We start from the raw sequence: 20,282 nt of genomic DNA on the forward strand, positions 1-20,282 counted from the left end.
TCTACATCACTTAGGAAAACTTTTATCCTCCTTGATTGTGTTCTTGTAACTTTTCCGTTATCTCCCCTTAACATGTTTGTAAGAGGTTTAGCTATTTCAGCGAATCCTTTTATGAACCTTCGATAAAAATTAAATAACCCAAGGAGTGAACGCAATTCCCTTAAGTTAGTTGGATATGGAAAATTTACAATGGCCTCAACTTTCTTCGGGTTCATTTTTACACCTTTTGCTGACACTACAAATCCAAGAAACTCTACCTCTTCTTTAAAGAAATCGCATTTATCCAGTTGAACCTTCATATTTGCGTCTTCCAAGGTGAAAAATATTTCCTCAAGATGTTTAAGATGACTTTCTATATCTTTACTAAAGATTATTATATCATCAATATAAACATAGCATGTCTTGCCTATGAACTCTCTAAGGATGTCGTCCAAAGTCCTTTGGAATATAGAAGGACCATTTTTTAACCCAAAAGGAAGTCTAGTAAATTCAAATTTACCATTACTTATGGAAAAGGCTGTTTTTTGCATATCTTCCTCTCTAAGGGGTATCTGGTGGAAACCACTTTTTAGATCTACAACAGAGAATATGTTATTTCCTCCCAAATTTGCTAATACCTCACTTATCTCTGGTATGGGGTATCTATCAGGGACGGTAATAGTATTTAATTTCCTGAAATCTACTACTACCCTATATTTTTTCTGTCCTGAGGCGTCCTCTTTTTTGGGTACTACCCAAATTGGTGAGTTATAGGGTGAGCGGGATGGTCTTATTATTCCGTCATTCAAAAGCTTTTTTATTTCATTATCTACCACTTCTCGTAAGGCCAAAGGATATGGATAATTTCTTGTGTACGTAGGAGATTCGTTTGAAGTTATTATTTCGGCCACCACCTTCGTTGTATAGGTTAGGCATTCGTCTGGCTCTGAAAATAACTTCTTATGCTTTTTTACGATATCTGCTATTCTAGATGTTATATTTTCTGACAAATGAGATAAGCGAAGTTCTATATTTTTTACATCCTGAAAGAAATGCTGGCTTGTAGGTATTTTTCCAACACCGTCTAATGTGAAATAGTTTTCTTTAGTATGAATAACTGCTGAGAGTTCCCTCATTGTGTCGTTTCCTAATATTCCATCGAATGTCTGTAATCCAGGCAAAAGGAAAAACTGTAACGGCTGTGTTTTTCCTTCAAAAATATCTAAATATACGTGGTGGGATACATTAATTTCTTCTTTTACAGCTTTGGCAGCAAATGAATCTTTATTAGGTTGGGGATTACTAACTAAACTAGGTTTTATATAGTTTTTGTTGCTTCCAGTATCAACTAACATCCGTAATGAATGTCCGTTCCTCGTTCTTACGGTAAAGAATGGCAACGAGGAACTTTTTATGCAAAAAAATTCAAGTCAGCGTTGGTATCTTCGTCAGGAATGATATTATCAGAAGCGTAAATTTCACTGCCTCCTTGATCCAACAGATCATTTACATTTTCCTCTGTCATAATATCAGAGTAGCTGGCCAAGTCAGTATTATTATATCCGGCCTCTACCTGTTGTCCGTAGTCGGGTAAATTTATGCTTTCCCCGGCTTCAACCATTTGATCATTTTGACTTCCTGTATTTAAATGGAAGTTCCGTTGCACCTTTGGGGACGGCCCTTGGTACGATCCAGCTGCTCTCTTGACTGTAGGGTTAAACTGTTGCCTGTTTGCGTAATTGACCTGCCTCGTCTGAATAGACCTATCAATATCCATTGGTTCAGGTCTGGGTGAACTTGATTGGCCTGGAAATACCTGTGTGCTCCATGTAGGATTGGGTCGATGATACATCTGTTGTTGTGGGAAATTATTCACATAAGGATTCACAAATGTTCTATGCAGTTGTGGTTGCACCATACCATTACCATAATTTGGTCTAGATGGATATCTTGGTGGTAATGGTGGTTTTGCTGTTCCACCAATATGTGCTAGCTGTGGATAGAAATTTCCCGCAGAATTTTTTCGTAAATAATCTGGTTTTTGCGTATGCCCATATGCCTGACTCATACGATAATTCATATTGTCTAATTTAAGGCATATATGTAATGCTTGCGGCAATGATGAGGGTTCCCTAACGCTTAAGAGTCTCGGAAGATCCCCTCTTAGACCTCTAATAAAGGTATCAAGAGCTTTATCCCGATAAGCGTTAGTCATGGCCATTAGACTATTTTCGTCCAATTCTAAGCAGGCAATTTTATCAAGAATTAGTGATAAATGTTGGTACACTGCTTGATAATAGTCAGTTATTGATTTTTGTCCCTGTATCATCGTGGAGAGTTGATACTCCAAAGTCCCTATGTCTCTCTTATCTGAGTAATGCATCATGAGGCATTTTATAATTTTAGGCCAATCTAAAGGTGTTCTATATGAATCTAAGGCTGTATCCGCTTCCCCTACTATTTTAGTTCTAATAGTGTGTAATATGGCATAATATTTACTTGTGCCTTTGAGTTCCTTAAAAAGGTCTAATAGTACGTTTATATATAACCGGATTTAACAAACCCACTGGGTTTCAAATGTCAATTCCTTTACGTGTACGTCAAGTAAATCCTCAATAAGAAGGTTAACCCTCCAAAAGGCTATAATATAAACATGGCCTAATACTCTTTCTACAGATTTTCGCCAGGATCCAAATTCTCCAGGCTTTCCTGAAAAATCCCTTATTGTTTTTACAATGTCTGGAATTTTTTCTAATTCCTCAACTTTTACGGTTCCTATGGGTTGATCGGAATCTTCATCTAAACAGTCACTGTTTGAATCTATTTTCAATATTTCAGATATTATCGTTCTAATTTCGTCCCTTTGCGCCGACGAAAATCTTGAAGTTTCACTGTTATTATTCATGTTGGCAATATTTAAGGTTGAACTAAGTCTATTTGACAATTCATCTATGGGATTTCCAGGCATTTTTTATGAATCAGGGAATTAGTTTGGTACTTAGAAAAATTAATTCTTGCAGTCAGGAAAAAATCATGTATTTGAAGGATTTTATTTTATGATCAAACCAAATGTACGGAACAATTTTTTCTTAATTATTTATTTAATTGAGTGCCAAGTTGAATTAACTAACTTACCAAAAGTAAAGCAGCATATTTCGGAATTTTAATCTCACTTCCTTTTTGCCTTTTTTAAAATTAATATTTAGTTTTTCAATTTAAATTTCCTTTAATTCAATTATATTCTTAAAATTTTAATTTTTCAATTTAAATTTTCCTTAATTCAATTGTATTCTCTTATGAAATAATTCTTTTTCCTTATTTTTTTCAACAATTTAAAATTCTTTGTATTTTTTAAAGGTTAACTTCTTTTTTTCTTTTTTAATATTATTTTCTCATTTTTCAATACAATATTTCTTTATTTTAAATAATTTCTTTAATTTTCACAACTTATTTTTCTTATTTTAAAGTCACTTATTTATTTTTTATAATTTCTTTAATTTATTTTCACAAATTCTTTCTTATTTTAGAGTCACAATATTTATTTCTTTTTCTATTTTTCTCATATTTCAATGCAATATTTCTTAATTTTAAATAATTTCTTTCAATTTTCACAACTTATTTTTCTTATTTTAAAGTCACTTATTTACTTTTTATAATTTCTTTAATTTACTTTCACAAATTCCTTCTTATTTTAGAGTCACAATATTTATTTTTTTCTATTTCTTAGAGTCACTTATTTTTCATAAACTCCTTCTTTAGGATCATACAACATTTATTTTTTATAATTTCTTTTAATTAATTTTCACAAATTCTTGCTTATTTTAGAGTCAATATTTTTTCTTATGTTTCTTTATTTATTTAATATTTTTTCTTTGTTTAGTTCACTTTTATGTAGATAATTTTACTTATTTTCCTAAAGTCACTTATAATACAATGCGGCCGCTGTCCTTTTGAGGACTCCTTTTTGAATTGAATCTACTCGGGGGCATCATTTCCGCACTCTCTTGTTGTTTTCTTTCTTAATTTTTTCACGGTTTTTATTTTAATTTTTTTACTATCGACGTGGACCCGTCCTGGGAAAATGCTAACTCCGCGGTTTAGACTTATTTTTCCTCAGGATAACACCGTTCGGGTCCCTGCTCGGGCGCCAGTTAATTAAAAACAGGATATTTTATCTTTTTAAAAAAGACTTAGTGTTGACGGAGCAACACGTCTTCACTTTATTAATAAAATATTGGCACTAAAATTTACAATTGTGATTTAAAGCTACTTAACTAATTTATTCTGCTGCAACGACAACACGTGCGCTGAGTAGGCATTATTTCATTCCCACATTTTGGTGCAACCTGATATTGCATACAATAATTATGAGAATGAATTTCGTTGATTGTTCCCATGGCTGGATGGTTGGTTATGTGATACGTTCAACATATTGTCTCTTAACTTATATATATATATATATATATATATATATATATATATATATATATATATATATAATGATATAAATACATACATATGGCCTATACCCGTACTTTATAAAGTGGTAAAAGTTGTAAAAGTCGTAAACGATTTTCATATGTGCGATTTGTGTACGGGAACGCAAAATGTGTAAAAGTGGTAAAACTTGTAAAAACTTTTTAGTTCTGGAACAGAGCTATAGATATGTTATCATCAAAAACGAATGATATTGCTGTGTTGTTACCGAAAACTTTTGCTGTGCTGTGCAACGAACATTGAAATAGCACAGCACATGGTCTATGCTTGTGAAATCTTCACAGCATAGCACATAGTCGTAGTCATCAAGGACAAAAACTAATGCTATGCTGCGCTGTCGACATTTTAACAGCATAGTAAACAGCCACAGTAATGAAAACGAAAATTATTTGGTCTGTTCCAGAACTGCAAGAATCTACTAATTTTTACTATTTTTTCCGATAACATAAAGAGAAAAATGCTATCGTAGTAAAAAATAGTAGATTCTTGCAGGTTCTGGAACAAAGCAATTGCTGTATGCAGCTGGCAAAAAATCGATGGCACTATCGATAAAATCGATTATTTTTTAAAAATTAAATATCGATAGATAGTTTTGGCATATCGATATTATCGGAACAAAAGTCCCCAACCTAAATTTCATTGAAATAAATAGAAATTTCGCTGCTTTTCAGTTTTGTGTGTGTGAGAAAGTAAGTCCGTAGTAAAATGCATTTTTTAACATTTTTATAAAATAAAAGCAATTGTTTAGTCTCCTTTACATTTCTGCATTTATTGTCCATCTCTGTAGCAATTTTGGCAATAGATATCTGAAAAATGGGCAAATATTTTTTCAGTTCATTTCAATTAATTTTACTCGTCTTTTGGCTGAAGCTTTCTTTAAAATCAGTAAATAAAAAGTATAAAATAATGAATCTTGTTGCTATGAATTGTGTACCATGTCGTATGAACGGGTTAATTCGTGTACGTAATTATGAGAGCGAACAACGTGATTCAAATACAGGTATGAACATGGCATTAGATTCGATCATCTGGGCTGAGGCATCTACCTTGGTAATTGTACCATGCAGTTGTGTATAGAATTGTCGGCCAGCAATGTATTGATATCGGTTTAACAATTAGAAATTATCGATAGTGTCATCGAATTTTTGTCAGCTCTAACAGGAACAGATGTTTACAAAAGCTACAGCTTGACTTCAATTCCTTTAAATTTCCAAAAAAATCATACTAAATATAAAATTATTTATATATTCGTAAAAACCAATCGGTTGGGCATTAAAAATGACATTAGTTTTAAAAGTTAATTGTCGGGCATGTAACCGAGAGTGTGGAGATTATAAACACTTGATGGATGAAACCCTGATCGATGATGAGGCCACAACCCTTGCTGCGCTACTGAATTACTGCACCACATTGGATTGTTTTGATGGAAATGAAGACTTCTCCCTGCCCGAACACATTTGCAATAGTTGTGTGGAACATTTACTCCAATCGTACCTGTTCAAAGAAATGGTTCTACAAAATGATCGAGATTTACGCGAACGTATCAAACGGGAAATTGAAGAATCACAATCTAATTTGGAAATTGATCAAGTTATTCAAGAGACTGATGATGCTGGCAGTGAGATGGCGGTGAGTGAAATAAAACAATGTGATGACTTTGTGGAACAAGATATTGATGTTGGCGAAGCTGAGGAGGAAAATCTTAAGGGATTTCCACCAGAGGAAAAGGTTGCAGTTGAAAAACAGAAACAGACAACAACGATAAAAGAAGAAAAGCATTTAGTTAAAGAAATTGACCCGGAACCATTGCCGGAAAAAATGAAAGCACATGAATTGGTCGAAGAAGAACACAATGAAGATGAAAGAGATGATGTTGTGGAATATGAAATGGTGGAATGGTTGGAAATTGATGAAGAAAGCACAACACCAACTGATGAACGACCGGAATCATCACAGCAAGATGTGGAAGAGCAACATTTTATTAAAATTGAAGGTAATGGTGGTGAAGGTGAGGAATTCCTGGTAGCAGAAGATGAAGAACACTTTGAAAGTGCGGACTCGATAGATGACAGTAAGGATTATGAAAAAGAAAATGGCATTGATCAGCAAGGGGAAAAGGATGCAGAAGAAGATGATGCAAAGAAAATTACGAGAAAGAAATTTGTTAAGGTATGTAAACATTTACTCTTTTTTAGGTAAACTTAAATAGTAACACCTTCCTTTTTTGTCTTCCAGTCTGGTGGCCTGACTGAAGAGGACCTCAAGTGCCAATATTGTGGCAAACAATTTGATAAAATGTGTCGTCTACGGGAACACACTTATGTCCATACGGGAGAAAAACCTCATGTGTGTCAAATATGCGGCAAACGGTCCCGTACCAAGACACACTACAATGTTCACATGTTAACACACAGTGAAGAGAAAAAATATCGTTGCGATATTTGTGGACAACATTATCGCACCTCGACAAGTTTGAGAGTCCATGAACGTAAACATTCAGATATACGTCCCTATGCCTGTCCGATTTGTGACAAGTCATTCCACACGGCCGAACAAAAGAAATTACATGTTATGATCCATACAGGAGAGCGACCATATAAATGTGATATCTGCGATAAAGCCTATCGAGAAAGTCATTCCCTGAAGCAACATTTGCTTACACATGGTGACAAGAAACCTTTTCAATGCGATGTCTGTGGTAAAGGCCTTACACAAATGTCTGGTTATAGACGACACATGCTATTGCACACCAATGAATATCCATATAGTTGTGATATATGTGGTAGACCGTTTAGAATCTCGAGTAATTTGGTGGCTCATAAACGTCTTCATTTTAATAATTTACCCTATCAATGTACTGTCTGTTCGAAGGGTTTCAATAATTCAACAAGGCTAAAGAAACATATGCTGCAACATGAAAAAGAATCTACCAAAGAATCATTTAAGCCACGCAAACAACGTCAGGAACCGATAATTGTGGATACAAAAATGTGTAAATCAAGAGTGGTGGAGATTATTTAATTACTTCAGCGATGTTTTCAACTATTATTTTATTCCTCTATTCTTTTGCACTTGCATAACTATTTGTATGCTTATTTTTCTTTATAATATTTTAAAAGTTTCACATATTAAGATCTTAATATTATTTTGCTAAGTTAGAACTTTATTGTATGTCATTCTAAATATAACTGCAAACCATTTGGTTATATTTTAACTATTATAGGTATTAATTAATTTATCTATAATGTTATATGTAAAAGAATTTTATACGTTCTCCTAGTGAATAATTGAAGAAAACCCTTAAAAACAAAATACAATATATTTTTGTATAAAACACAGATATTTTGAAATTGTTATATATAAGGTATTTTATAGGCCGAACACCTGTTGAAGTGTTCTATAAACATCTTGGGGCCCTTGGTGTTCCATAGACAGACTAAATTTTTTCTATAGATTGAATATCTCTTAAAGTCTTCCATATACGAAAATACCTTTTTAAGTCTTCTATAGACAACAGAATTTGTTGAGGTCTTCTTCTATAGACATTTTGTGTAGACATCTTACTAAACAGAAGACAATTGCTGAAGACCTCTTGAGGCCTTCTATAGACAGCAGAACCTCTTGAGGTCTTTTATAGATAAAAGGCCTCTTGAGGTCTTCTATAGACAATAGGTCTTTTATATACAAAAAACGTCTGGAGGTCTTCCATAGACCTCTTGAGGTCTACTATAGACAGAATACCACTTGAAGTTTCCTATGGACAGAAGAGCACGCGAGGTATTCTACAGGCAGCATAACCTCTTGAGATCTTCTATGTGCGGAAGACCTATTGAGGTCTTCTATAGACAGAATTTCACTTGAGGATCGAAGAACTATTGCAGTTTAAGAGTGAAAAATGTCTTGGTCGCAGCGGTGCAAAAAAAGCTCAACAACAACTGCAGCTTACAGGGTTGTGATGTTAACAATTTAATGAGGAAGGATCGCACGAGGCATGGAGGTGGGGGATTAGCTTTCCTATTGCACCAGTCTGTTCAATACAGACCTATCTCGCTTGGACCTGGCTCTAATGACCCGTACAAGAAATGTATAAGGCTAGCAGTCAGGTGTGGAACTACCAAGGTAGAGTTGCTTAACATATACCTACTGCCGATAAACCGCTGTAATCTAGGCTTTAGGTCTAACATTAATCCGTTTTTGAAAGGTCATAACCGTCTGGTCTTGGGAGGATTTTAATGCTTATCATGAGTTGTGGCATTCGATCCTCGGAAACCACCAGAGAGGTATATTGCTGGCTGAGCAGATTTCCACGGTCAATGAGTACGCCCCTACCAGAATCAGCGGAGAGTGTCATAGTTCACCAGATATAACCGTCGTGTCGCCGGGTCTGACAAATGGCGCCGCCTTGCAACCAACCCGTCGTTTCTCTTGGGTCAGACCATCTCCTCATAATTGTCTCCATCAGCAAACCGCCCGATATCATCAATCAATCACGGTAGCTGTCACTGTAAGGCTGACTTCCGAAACGTCAGTTGCTTTGTATTCGTGCATGAAACTAGGGGCTTTTAGATCGAGTTCCCCATTACTCAATTTCATAAAATTTCATGCACGAATACAAAGCAACTGACGTTTCGGAACGCAGCCTAAGTTAACAGGTTGATCGGTGAACAGACGCGGAACAAGGGGCTAGATGATGTAGAGAAGATTTGCAACATTGAAGTCGGAATAAGTGAATTATGGGCAACGCTTAAGTCACTCTCGAACCCTGGAAAGAAGGAAGATAGGACCTCGACCAGCGACGTTTGGCGACGTTACGCTGACTGATCCGAAGAGGTGCGCAAGTTATTTCAATCGAATGTTTATCGATCACCCCGCTAGTGACAGGGGGGAGAGAAGAACACTACGTCGTATTAGATCTCTTTAAGCCGAGGTTGAACCACCACAATTTACAATGGATGATGTTGCGAATGTCGCCAGGAACGCTAAATCGCCCAAAGCGTTGGGCCCTGATGGAGTCTCCTGGTAATGATGAAACACTGGATGTGCCGGGAGTCGAGTATCTCACGAAAGCTCTCAAACTGTTGTTAGCCACCTTCATTATTCCTGAAGTCTGGAAAATGGGCAGGGTGGTCCTGCTACTGAAGCCGATTACGCTTTTGTCGCCTGTAGCGAAGACACTAGAAGACTTAGTTCTCCCCAGCGTCAGAAATATCTAACTAGTTGCCGATCGTCAGCATGGATTCCGTATGCAGCACAGCACGACAACAGCGCTGCATGCCACACATATTTGTCGAGGACTCAACCAGGATAAGCCGTGTGATAGAACAGTGATGGTGGCACTTGACTTGTCTAAAGCCTTTGATACTGTCAGGCACTGCACGCTGTTTGAGCAGACTACCATCCGACCAAGTTTGAAACGTTGGATCCAGGAAGTCGAAGCCACGTACAGTGAAATACAGAGTTCGCCACAGTGGCGTGTGTTGGTGGCATTCGACTTATCAAAAGTCTTTGATACTGTCAAGCACTCCACGCTGTTTGCGGACATCTAGCAGACTACCCTCCGGACATGTTTGAAACGTTGGATAATCAATTATAAGTGTGGACTCCAGCCGTACGTGGAATTCAGATCCAACGAGTCGAAACCACGTAGAGTGAAATGGGGAGTTTCCCCAAGGTGTGGTGAGATCTCTGGTTTAAACTCTATATCTGCTGCATTTCGCCCCCCATACAGATAGCATTGAAATCTTGGTGTCAGGTACCTCCCCTGATGCGATTTGTGAAAGGCTGAACTACTATTTGACTGATCTTACCATATTTTTCCTCGCAAGAAATATGCAAATATCCACAACTAAATCTACGGGGCCACTCTGTTCACCACATGGACTAGAGAGAAGAGCACTGATCTTAATGTCATGGTCGATGGCAACCGAATTCTAAGATTCTTGTGGTAAGATTCGATAGTATGTCACGTCCAGGATAATTATGTTTTCATTTCCCTCGGAATTTTCCGCACGGAAAATAATTTTAAAAAGTGAAATTCTTTTAAAATTAATATTTTAAAACGTTGCAAACTACTAAAATCGCTTAATTATGCAATATTCTCGCTGAATCGACAAAAATATTCTCTTTTTGGACATACATAAATATGGAAATAAAAAATTCTGAAGTTGGAGAAAAGAAAAAATTCCGCTCTGGATTTGTATTCATGATTGCCTTGGTCATGTCAAAACATTCAACGAAAAGCTTAGATGTAGGAAAAAGTTCATCAAGACCCTAGACAGACTCGGGGGCAAACCATAAAACCTTGTTGACAACACATAACGCGATGATCCACGAACATATTTAAGTGAAACACCTTCAGAATGCCGGCTTGAGAACCGCAACAGGATGGAAGGAAGAAATTCTAAATCACATAAAACACTGGGCCGGGCTATCACCAAGGTACTGATTATAAGTCACATTCATCACCCCCGATCCCAACACGAATTGTTGAAAACCATGTAGGCCGGTAATGGTTGATCAAACATCATGGTGTGATTGGTAGGTGTGACCCGACTTACAACGTGCCTGCCAGTAAAGGGCTCGTCTTATTAGACGGCAGAGAGTGTACTATTTTGTGATGTTTGGTAAATCCTAGAGTGAGCGATGGGCGGAATACACTTTTCTTCTATTTTCTGCCCTCTTAAGACGATTTTGTTAATTTCGTTTTCTTGGTGTTATTGCAGTTCTGCTTTCAAAGAAAAACGAAGAGGAAATGGGCCAGAGCTGTTGTAAATATGTTGTAATTTCATTCCATAAAATCAATCATTAGTTATCAAATGGTGGACATAAGGAGAATAAGGGTAACTTAAAAAAATTATTTGATAAAATATGTACATATGTCTATGCTATGGTGTGAAAAGAATTCAATTGAAAGACCATTAAAACATCAACAAATATACTTAGTTTTCATTGTTTTCTGTGGCATTTTCTCCATTTTGAATATCTGCTTCTTCATTCATATTAGGCTCTTCTTCGTTCGTAACTAATTCTACTTGTTGAGGTTCAACATTGTTTACAGGTTTTTCCTCTCTAGCCTGAATAATTTCCATCTCTTCTGGAATTTTGGGTTGTTCGTTATCATTGTCTACAGATTTTCTTTGATCAACAGCATTACTTCCCATTGCCGGAATATCTAAGGATATTTTTGATTCTGGCTGACAAACATCTTGGAAAACATATTCTTCGCCAGCTGGTACAGCATCTTTAGGGACCTAACAAAATGTTGATGGAGAAACATAAAATGTGAATTTAAATCAAATTTAGGTGTGCTGGGAGCCACCGTGTTGCAGTGGAAAGCACGTCTGCCTTGCACTCAGAAGATTTGCAACCTTGACCAGAACATCAAAATTTTCGGCGGTGGCAAATCCCTTCAGTGTAATGCTGTCTTACATTTCCTGAGCATTTAAGCTATGAAAAACTTCTCTACAAGTGACGTCGTAAGACACGCCGTTCGGACTCGGCGATAAAAAGTAGAGGTCCCATATCATTGAGCCAATATAGATGTTGTGGGAACATACATATGTATGCGTGTCGAGTTATGGGACGGGAATACGAATAATTAATTGGTAAACGAAAAATTGAGTAATGAACTAAGTTCTGGGTACGTCAATTTGTCTTTTGATGATGCAGGTGAAACTTGTTCTAAACTTAAACAAGAACTAAAATAAGCACGGTGTTAAGTTCGGCCGGGCCGAACTTGTTATACCCTCCACCACAAGATGTATTGAAGTAAAATAGAATAAATAGTTTCCTTTCGTGTATGACTTAATACCAAATTTCAGCAATTTCGGTAAAACAATGTGAGGCACGTCGATCTATACCGAAAAATTTCTGACGGAAAGTTTTTAGAGTCAAAGAAGACTAAATACCAAATATTTCGGAAAGAGAATGTGGCTAAAACTTAAAAAATACCGCAAATCAAGAAGTACGCTTCTATGGGGATATAGGAAGACCTGGACCTATACTGATAATACTGTTCTGGAATATTTTATAACCTCTTGGAAGACCAAATAACGAATTTCAGACATTTCGGTGGGATATTGATCGAAACGTGGACCTATACCGACGGATTTTAGACGGGAATGGGGGCAATTTGAAGGTGTGGACCTATACAGACATATACCTGGGGAACAGTTTTATATTACAATTTCGGGTGAATGTTGAGGCCACCACGTTCAAAATACCGAATATCGGGAGGTACGGTTCTATGGGGGCTATATGAAGGCATGAACCTATACCAACAAATTTCAGTTGGAAAGTTCTATACACCCAACGATAACTAAATACCAAATTTCAGCCATTTTGTTGGGATAATGAAGCTAAAACCTTCAAAATACCGAATATCTGGAGATACCGTTCTATGGAGACTATATTAAGGCGTGGACCTATGCCAACAAATTTTAGGTGGAACATTTTATATCCTCAACGAAGACTAATGACCAAATTTCAAACATTTTGATGGGATAATGAAGCTAAAACCTTCAAAATACCGAATATCGGGAGGTACCGTGCTATGGGGGCTATATGAAGGCGTGAACCTATACCAACAAATTTCAGGTGGAACATTTTATATCCTCAACGAAGACTAATTACCAAATTTCAAACATTTTGATGGGATAATGAAGCTAAAACCTTCAAAATACCGAATATCGGGAGGTACCGTTCTATGGGGGCTATATGAAGGCGTGAACCTATACCAACAAATTTCAGGTGGAACATTTTATATCCTCAACAAAGACTAATTACCAAATTTCGAACATTTTGATGGGATAATGAAGCTAAAACCTTCAAAATACCGAATATGGGGACTATATGAAGGCGTGAACCTATACCAACAAATTTCAGGTGGAAAGTTCTATACACCCAACGATAACTAAATACCATATTTCAGCCATTTTGGTGGGATAATGAAGCTAAAACCTTAAAACCTGTTCAATACCAACCATCCTGCAAGTAATAAAAACTTCTGTACCAAATATTGACTCTCTATCTTTAAAATTGCGAGCTATATCTTGATTTCAACAGACAGACAGACGGACATGGTTAAATCGACATTGAATTTTATGCTGATCAATAATATATATATATATATACTTTATAGGGTCTCCGACGAATATTTCGATGTGTTACAAACGGAATGACAAATTTAATAATACCCTCCATATGGTGGAGGGTATAAAAAAAATCTAGATAACCAGGACAATAAGGAATATTTCAAATCGATCCTCGAAAAGCCCTTAAACTACACTTATGGAACAAACATTCTATTTCGGACAACCTAAGCGATAATTAAGTTACTGTTTCAAATAGGTACTTACATTTTCCTTTATACGATGACGAAAGAATCGTTGAATCTTACGAGCTGCTTCTTCTTTGGCCAATAAATCAAGGCTTTGATCGGAGGCTTCCTGTTAAAATATAACATTTATAATTATGGAGGATTAATAAAGAAATTGAATAGAATCCTTGCCTTTTCTGTATCCTTGGGTAAAAACATTGAACGTCTTACCAAGAAACCACGGAAGTTGGCCTAAGATAGGAAGCACAAAAAGGAATTACAATTCCAAAAACTTGTTAGTAATTTATAATACACACCTGTATCTTAACAGCTGCCTCCTGGCGTTTATGTTCTTCTAGGCGTTTCATTTCACGTTCTCGAAAATATTGATACAAGGCTTCGGTGCCCTCCATGTTCTGAAAATAATACAATGATTAATTAGTATGAAGTGGTGCTTTCGGAGAAAGATAGAATTTAGCCATTTTAACTGCCTAAAAGGGTTATTTTGTTTTGATTTAACTTGTAAATCCTAATCGCGTGTAATTACCTCATGTGCCGTCATATAGGCATCCACAAATTTCTGATATGCAGCCTCTATGATTGGTCTGGAAATTTTCAACTCATCATCCGAGAATTTACACTTTCTAATCAATTCATCCAGCATATCGATTTCATTGAATTTTATTATTTCTATATTCTGACCCATATCACAGCGTCGTTGAGCCAAAAAACGTTTGAAGCACTCCTCCATAGCTTCACACATTTTCTCGGCCTTTGATGGTTGAATGTCGCAAATGCACATGTCGGCAACAATTTCATCAACAATTCGAAGAGCACGATCTATGGCCATTTTGGCCACTAAAGGAGATTTGGGAAATCATTGTGGAATTTCTTTTTCGCTTTCTTTTTTAGGAACTTACTTCTGGCCTTCTCTCTTGTTACTATCAGAGAATGCAAATAATCTATGATGAATTGGCAAAGACATTCCTTGGTTGGTTGACATCGCAAAACTTCGCGCGTTATATCGGACAGTAATTCAGGCAGACCATCCGGTACATTGATCGTTTGGGAACGTATTTTACCATGTTGTATCAAATAGGACATGTTACAAGCGTTTGGTATGGAAATTAAAATTGAATTTCAATTTACTTTGATGTACAAGTCAAGAAATCTTAATCATCGATAAACCCCCAAAGTATGCTTTAAAAATTTAATGATTATTGTTGACATATAGTATGTTTACATTGTACTGGGGCTCAATCCTGTTTCTATGAAAAAGTGAAATGAAAACTTTTATAATGGATAAAAATGTCAACTGATTTTTCATTTCAAATTTTCATAGAACAAGAATCTAGCCCCTGGACTTAGTAAATCTAGTGAATTTTAGATTGTCAATTTAAATTTGTCGAAAGATCTACTGTCCAATTTGCGTTGACGTTGTATTTCGACGTCGTATGAACCACGAACAAGCGGAAAAGGAGATCAAAACACGCGGTATTCCAAAAAGCTAAGCACCAAACAGAGAGATATTGATATCTTTTCTTAGTTCGGTTTATGGAACAAATGTTCTGTAATGGGATGTACCGTAATTGAATGTGCTCAATTTGTCGTATCCTCAACACTCAAATTTCGGTGACATGTAATAGATGCTGGGAGTGGGTGATTCTCAGAGGTCAGTCAGATGTGGAACTGCCGAGGTAGTGTTGCTGAACGTATACATCCTGCCGATAAACGGCTGTACTTCAGGTTCTAAGCCCAACACTAGCCTGCTTTTGGAAGGTCATAACCGTCTGGTCTTTAATGCTCATCATGAGTGGTGGTATTCTTTCCTCGGAAACGACCAGATGGGTATAATGCTTACTGAGCAGATTGATAGCTCTAAGTTTTTGCTGAACTATTTGGAGTAGTACTGATAGTAGTTTTTATACTACGAAGCCAGAGCGGAGGCTATGTTCTGGTACCGCAGGAGCCCCTAGGTCTCGAAGATTTTGCCTGGCAGTTTAGTGCAGGCCCCTGTTTTGAGCTTGGCTCAAATGTGGAGTTGCATTATCAATCGGGTGCCTGACCCATAGCAAGGCAGGAGTGTTAAATAGGCTCCGTTCCAAACCAAGGGGGTGAACACGTAAAAAGGCGTGGGAACAAATTGGTACTCACACTTGTGTTGAGAGCGCCACGGACACATTGTTTCCGTCCGGTGTTGAGAACACCTGGTGTTAGGCTGAAAGGCAGGTACCTGAGTTAAACTCAGCATATATCTACGTTTTGCACGTTCAGTGAGGATGTCTCTTGGTATGTGAAATGATGTCAGCTGCCAACCCGTCGTTTCTCTTGGATCAGTCCATAATTGTCTCCATCAGCAGACTACCCGATTTCATCACTTCTGAACGCCGCACTTTCATCAATCATGGGAAAGGTAATTGGCCCAGTTTCAGAGAGTTTACTAATCACCGCTTCAGAGATCTGCCCAAACCTTCTGATGTTTAAGGTGGCAGAAAGGATGTTGCGAGACATTATCACTAACGCAGCCGCTCGCCATATAACTGCTGGTCGAATAGCCGAAGTGATACCAAACTTCCCGACAGAGGCGACGGGAATAGCAAATGATTGTGATGAGCTTTGTCGTGCCTACCCCATTGACCCAAAATCAGGGAGCTAAGACTGGAAGTTAACAGGTTGGTCGGTGGGCATAAGCGAAATAAGTGGTCAAATCATCTAAGGAGTTGCAACATTGTAAGATAGGGCGTCAGCCACGTTTGGCGAAGTTACGCTGTCTGATCCGAAGAGGTGCGCAAGTTATTTTAATCGACAATTTGTCGAGCACCCCGGGTGTGACTGGGCTAAGAAAAGAGTACAACGTGGCAATAGATCTCTTTCTGTAGAGGATGAACCACCACAATTTACAATCGATTATTTTGCGAAGGTCATAAGGAACGCTAAATCATCCAACGTCTTGGACCCTAATGGAATTTCCATGGTAATGCTGAAACAGTTGGATGTGTCAAGGGTCGAGTTTCTCACTAAATTTCTCATCCGGTATCCAGCCACCCACATCGTTCACAAAGTCTGGAAAATGAACAGGGTGGATCCGCTACAGAAGCCAAGCAAAGATGCCAGCAACGGTGAGTCGTAGAAATCGAGTTCGATTTTGTCGCCCGTAGCAAAAACCCTTGAGGCCTTAGCCCAGCGTCAGAAATAGCTATACAGTTGCCGACCATCAGCATGGTCAACGTAAGGAGCTCAGTATGACAACAGCTCTTCCCGCCATCTCCACACATAATAGTCGAGTACTCTAGCAGAGCAAGCCGTGCGGTAGAACAGTGATGGGGACGCTTGACATATCAAAAGCCTCTGATACTGTCAAGCACTCCACGCTGTTTGAGGACATCGAGCCGACTACCCTCCGGCCAAGCTTGAAACATTGGAAAATAAATTATATGTGAGGACGCCAGTCTTACCTGAAATTCAAGAACAAGAAGTCCAAACCCCATAGAGTGAAACTGGGAGTTCCCCAAGAACTGAACAGTTTAACTACCTCTCCTGTCCGTCCCCTCCAGACGGCATCGAGATCGTAACGTATGCGGATGATTGTACGATTCTGGCATCAGATACCTTCCTTGACGACATTTGTGGAAGGCTGAACTCCTATTTGACTGATCTTACCACTTTTTTCCACGCGAGGGATATGCAGATATCCGCCACTTAATCTACGGCCACTTTGTTCACCACATGGACGGCAGAAGTTTGAACTGAGTTGAATGTAATGGTCGATGTTAGCAGTATTCCGACCACAAACTACTCCAAAAATTCTAGGGGTCACATTCGACAGCATGTTCATGTCGTCCACGCATGCCACAGCTATCTGTGAGAAGCTGAGATGTAGGAGCAAGGTCCTTAAGGCCATATGCGTCTGCTATGTGGTAAGCTAAGCGGCACAAGTATGGTCCGCGAATATAAGGGCAACGCAATGGAAGCATTTTGAAACCTATCAGAATGCCGCCTTGATAACTGCAACCAGTGAACCATGTACATGAGGAGACAAATATTCTATCAGTGGAACAACACAATATCATGCTTCCACTGCAGTACTTGCTCGGGTGTTACCGTGAGAGTCATCCCAATCACCATATGGTGGATAGGAACCCTCCACCCAGACATGTCAGGGAGGATCTTCATGGTTTCGAAAGAGAGGTCCAACGATACAGTAGAGAACCCCTAGATCAACAAGCCTATCGGGCAGGTTTAAATAGCAACAACTATCGTGTGAATGCGGTTTTAGGAGAACATACCCCATCTATCTCAGTTGAGATTAGTTTCGGCTCAACTACGCTCGAGATGGTGGGCAAGGATCGATGACACCGCGCAAAACAGCTGCCGATAATGCGGCACATGTCCGCACGAAACACCTCTTCACCTCTCAACTGCCCTGCCAAACTTTCTCAACTAACTCCAGTAGATTTGTGGTTGCATCCCATCGAAGCAGCCACATTCCTATAACTGGAGATAGACCCAGAGCCAGATGAAGAGCCAGACTGTTACAACAAAAGCAAATAAAGGGGAGCGAACATCTTTTCTTAGTTCGGCTTATATGACAAATGGTCCCAATAAGTCCCTCAAAACTATTCATTACCAATTCCACAATAATCTAAATTCGCCAGAAATTTTCTTTGGTCTTATTATACCCTCAGCCTTTAGGCTAAAGATATTACCAAAAATGTGCCTCATAGAAATAATTGGTTTAGACCCCAAGTATGTTTGGCCGAAATCCGTCCGTCTGGCTGGCTAGTGCGCACGATAACTCTTGAACGAAGCAACCGATCGGATACAAAATTCATAATATATTTTCCAAACTTAGTTTAAGTTCAGAGAAAGAAAGACCGGGTTCGATTATGGTTTATATCGGTTCACTACTTCGGGTACCTCCCAAACAAAATTCGCAATAAGTGAAGTTTAAGAGCTACTCTCGGATCGTGTTGAAATTTTTTTCCAGCAGCTTGTTCTTGCGGTCCCCTTTAAGACGGTAACATTTTTTCGTGTGCAAATCCATACTTCCTGTGATAAAGGCCTAAAACTTCGAAGAAACCTTAACGGCACCAATTAAAATGGTAAATCCGCAAAATAAGTGTTGCAGGGAGTTTTGGATTGGTCCCAACTTTGCACATCGTATTATTTCATCTAGTCATGTATCAGGTTGAAATATGGACTATATCGGTCCAGTCCTTGGAGTACCTCCCACACAATATTTTGGAAAAGTTCAGTTAACCAGCTCGTCCTTGATCGTTTTGAAATGTTTTCCAAAAAGTTCTTTTTGGCGGCCCTGTAACGACGGCGCATTTTTTCGGGTCAAGTTTATACTTCCTGAGATAATGGAACAAAATCTCCATAAGGCCTGCAAGCACCAACTAAACTGGGTAGTACGTAAAATAACCCTCAAAGCAAAAAACCGATTTGATCCAAACATTGTACCTCGTATTATTTCTTACAGCCTTGAATTATTTCCGAATATTGACTACATACGATCACTCTTTCGTGTACCACCCACATATAGTTCGGAAAGAGAGCAGTTTAAGGACTCGTCTTGGATCGTTTTTAAATTTTTGGCGGTACATTTTTTTCGGGGCACATCCATACTTCCTGAGAAATTGGCCCAAAACGTCAGAAGTATTGTATTTGTTTCTTTTCTTTAGGTCCGAGGCTATACCGTCTTACTTTTTATACTCCCCACCATAGTATGGAGGGTATATTAAGTTTGTTTTTTCCGACACTATAAAGTATATATAGTTCTCAGTCGATCTATGCATGTCAGTCCGTCCGTCCGTCTGTGGTAATCACTCTAGCATCTACAAAAATGGAGATAGGACGCTGAAATTTTGAGAAGAAGCGTCTTTTGTTTGCAGGCAGATCAAGTTCGATGATGGGCTATATCGGCCCACGTTTTGGTATAGCCGCCATATAACGGTACCGCCCGATTTTTGGTATTTTGAGCTGTTTAGTCACATTTTCAAACCGAACTAGCTGTAATTTGCCACTTTTCAGTGGTCACGAATCTTCTCCACCAAAAATCGTCAACATTGGTCCATGTTTTGATATAGTCCCCATATAACAATACCTCCCGATTTTCGGTATTTTGAGGATTTAGCTACAATTTTTAACCAAACTTGCTGTAATTTGACATTTGAGGTTCTCATTGGCCACGAAACTTTTCCACTGAAAATCGTCAACATAGGCCCATGTTTTGGTATAGGCCCCATATAACGATACCTCCCGATTTTCGGTATTTTGAGTATTTTAGCTACAATTTTTAATCGAACTTGCTGCAATTTGGCATTTGAGGTTCGCAGTGGTTACGAAACTTCTCCACTGAAAATCGTCAACAAAGGTCCATGTTTTGGTATAGCCATATAATGATACCTTCCGATTTTCGGTATTTTGAGGATGTTAGATACAATTTTTAACCGAACTTGCAGTAATTTGAGGTTCTCAGTGGTCACGA

General features: G+C 38.1%; 2 protein-coding genes across 2 annotated transcripts; one reads left to right on the plus strand and one right to left on the minus strand.

The window, feature by feature from the left end:
• Positions 1-5,606: 5,606 nt before the first annotated feature.
• On the plus strand, positions 5,607-7,814 carry LOC141390528 (uncharacterized). The gene is made up of 2 exons (XM_073963469.1): positions 5,607-6,645; positions 6,712-7,814. Exons 1-2 carry the CDS (start codon positions 5,755-5,757, stop codon positions 7,495-7,497), a joined length of 1,677 nt encoding a protein of 558 aa, XP_073819570.1. The 5' UTR covers positions 5,607-5,754; the 3' UTR covers positions 7,498-7,814.
• Positions 7,815-11,377: 3,563 nt separating this feature from the next.
• Rsbp15 (Radial spoke binding protein 15) lies at positions 11,378-14,991 on the minus strand. The gene is made up of 6 exons (XM_073963470.1): positions 14,713-14,991; positions 14,340-14,650; positions 14,110-14,208; positions 13,985-14,044; positions 13,833-13,922; positions 11,378-11,726 (listed from the first exon to the last, which is right to left on the minus strand). The coding sequence occupies exons 1-6, from the start codon at positions 14,894-14,896 to the stop codon at positions 11,415-11,417; spliced, it is 1,056 nt and encodes a 351-aa protein (XP_073819571.1). The 5' UTR covers positions 14,897-14,991; the 3' UTR covers positions 11,378-11,414.
• Between the last annotated feature and the right edge of the window lie 5,291 nt (positions 14,992-20,282).

Source organism: Musca autumnalis, unplaced genomic scaffold (genome assembly GCF_047663935.1).
Source record: "Musca autumnalis isolate F117 unplaced genomic scaffold, ASM4766393v1 scaffold_1, whole genome shotgun sequence".
Classification (NCBI taxonomy): Eukaryota; Metazoa; Arthropoda; class Insecta; order Diptera; family Muscidae; genus Musca; species Musca autumnalis.

Coding starts and splice junctions, on each gene's coding strand:
- LOC141390528 (XM_073963469.1), top strand. CDS start 5,755: ATGACATTAGTTTTAAAAGTTAATTGTCGGGCATGTAACCGAGAGTGT. Junction 6,646..6,711: donor CGAGAAAGAAATTTGTTAAG/GTATGTAAACAT, acceptor TTTGTCTTCCAG/TCTGGTGGCCTGACTGAAGA.
- Rsbp15 (XM_073963470.1), bottom strand. CDS start 14,896: ATGTCCTATTTGATACAACATGGTAAAATACGTTCCCAAACGATCAAT. Junction 14,209..14,339: donor CCTATATGACGGCACATGAG/GTAATTACACGC, acceptor TATTATTTTCAG/AACATGGAGGGCACCGAAGC. Junction 14,045..14,109: donor AGGCAGCTGTTAAGATACAG/GTGTGTATTATA, acceptor TTCCTATCTTAG/GCCAACTTCCGTGGTTTCTT.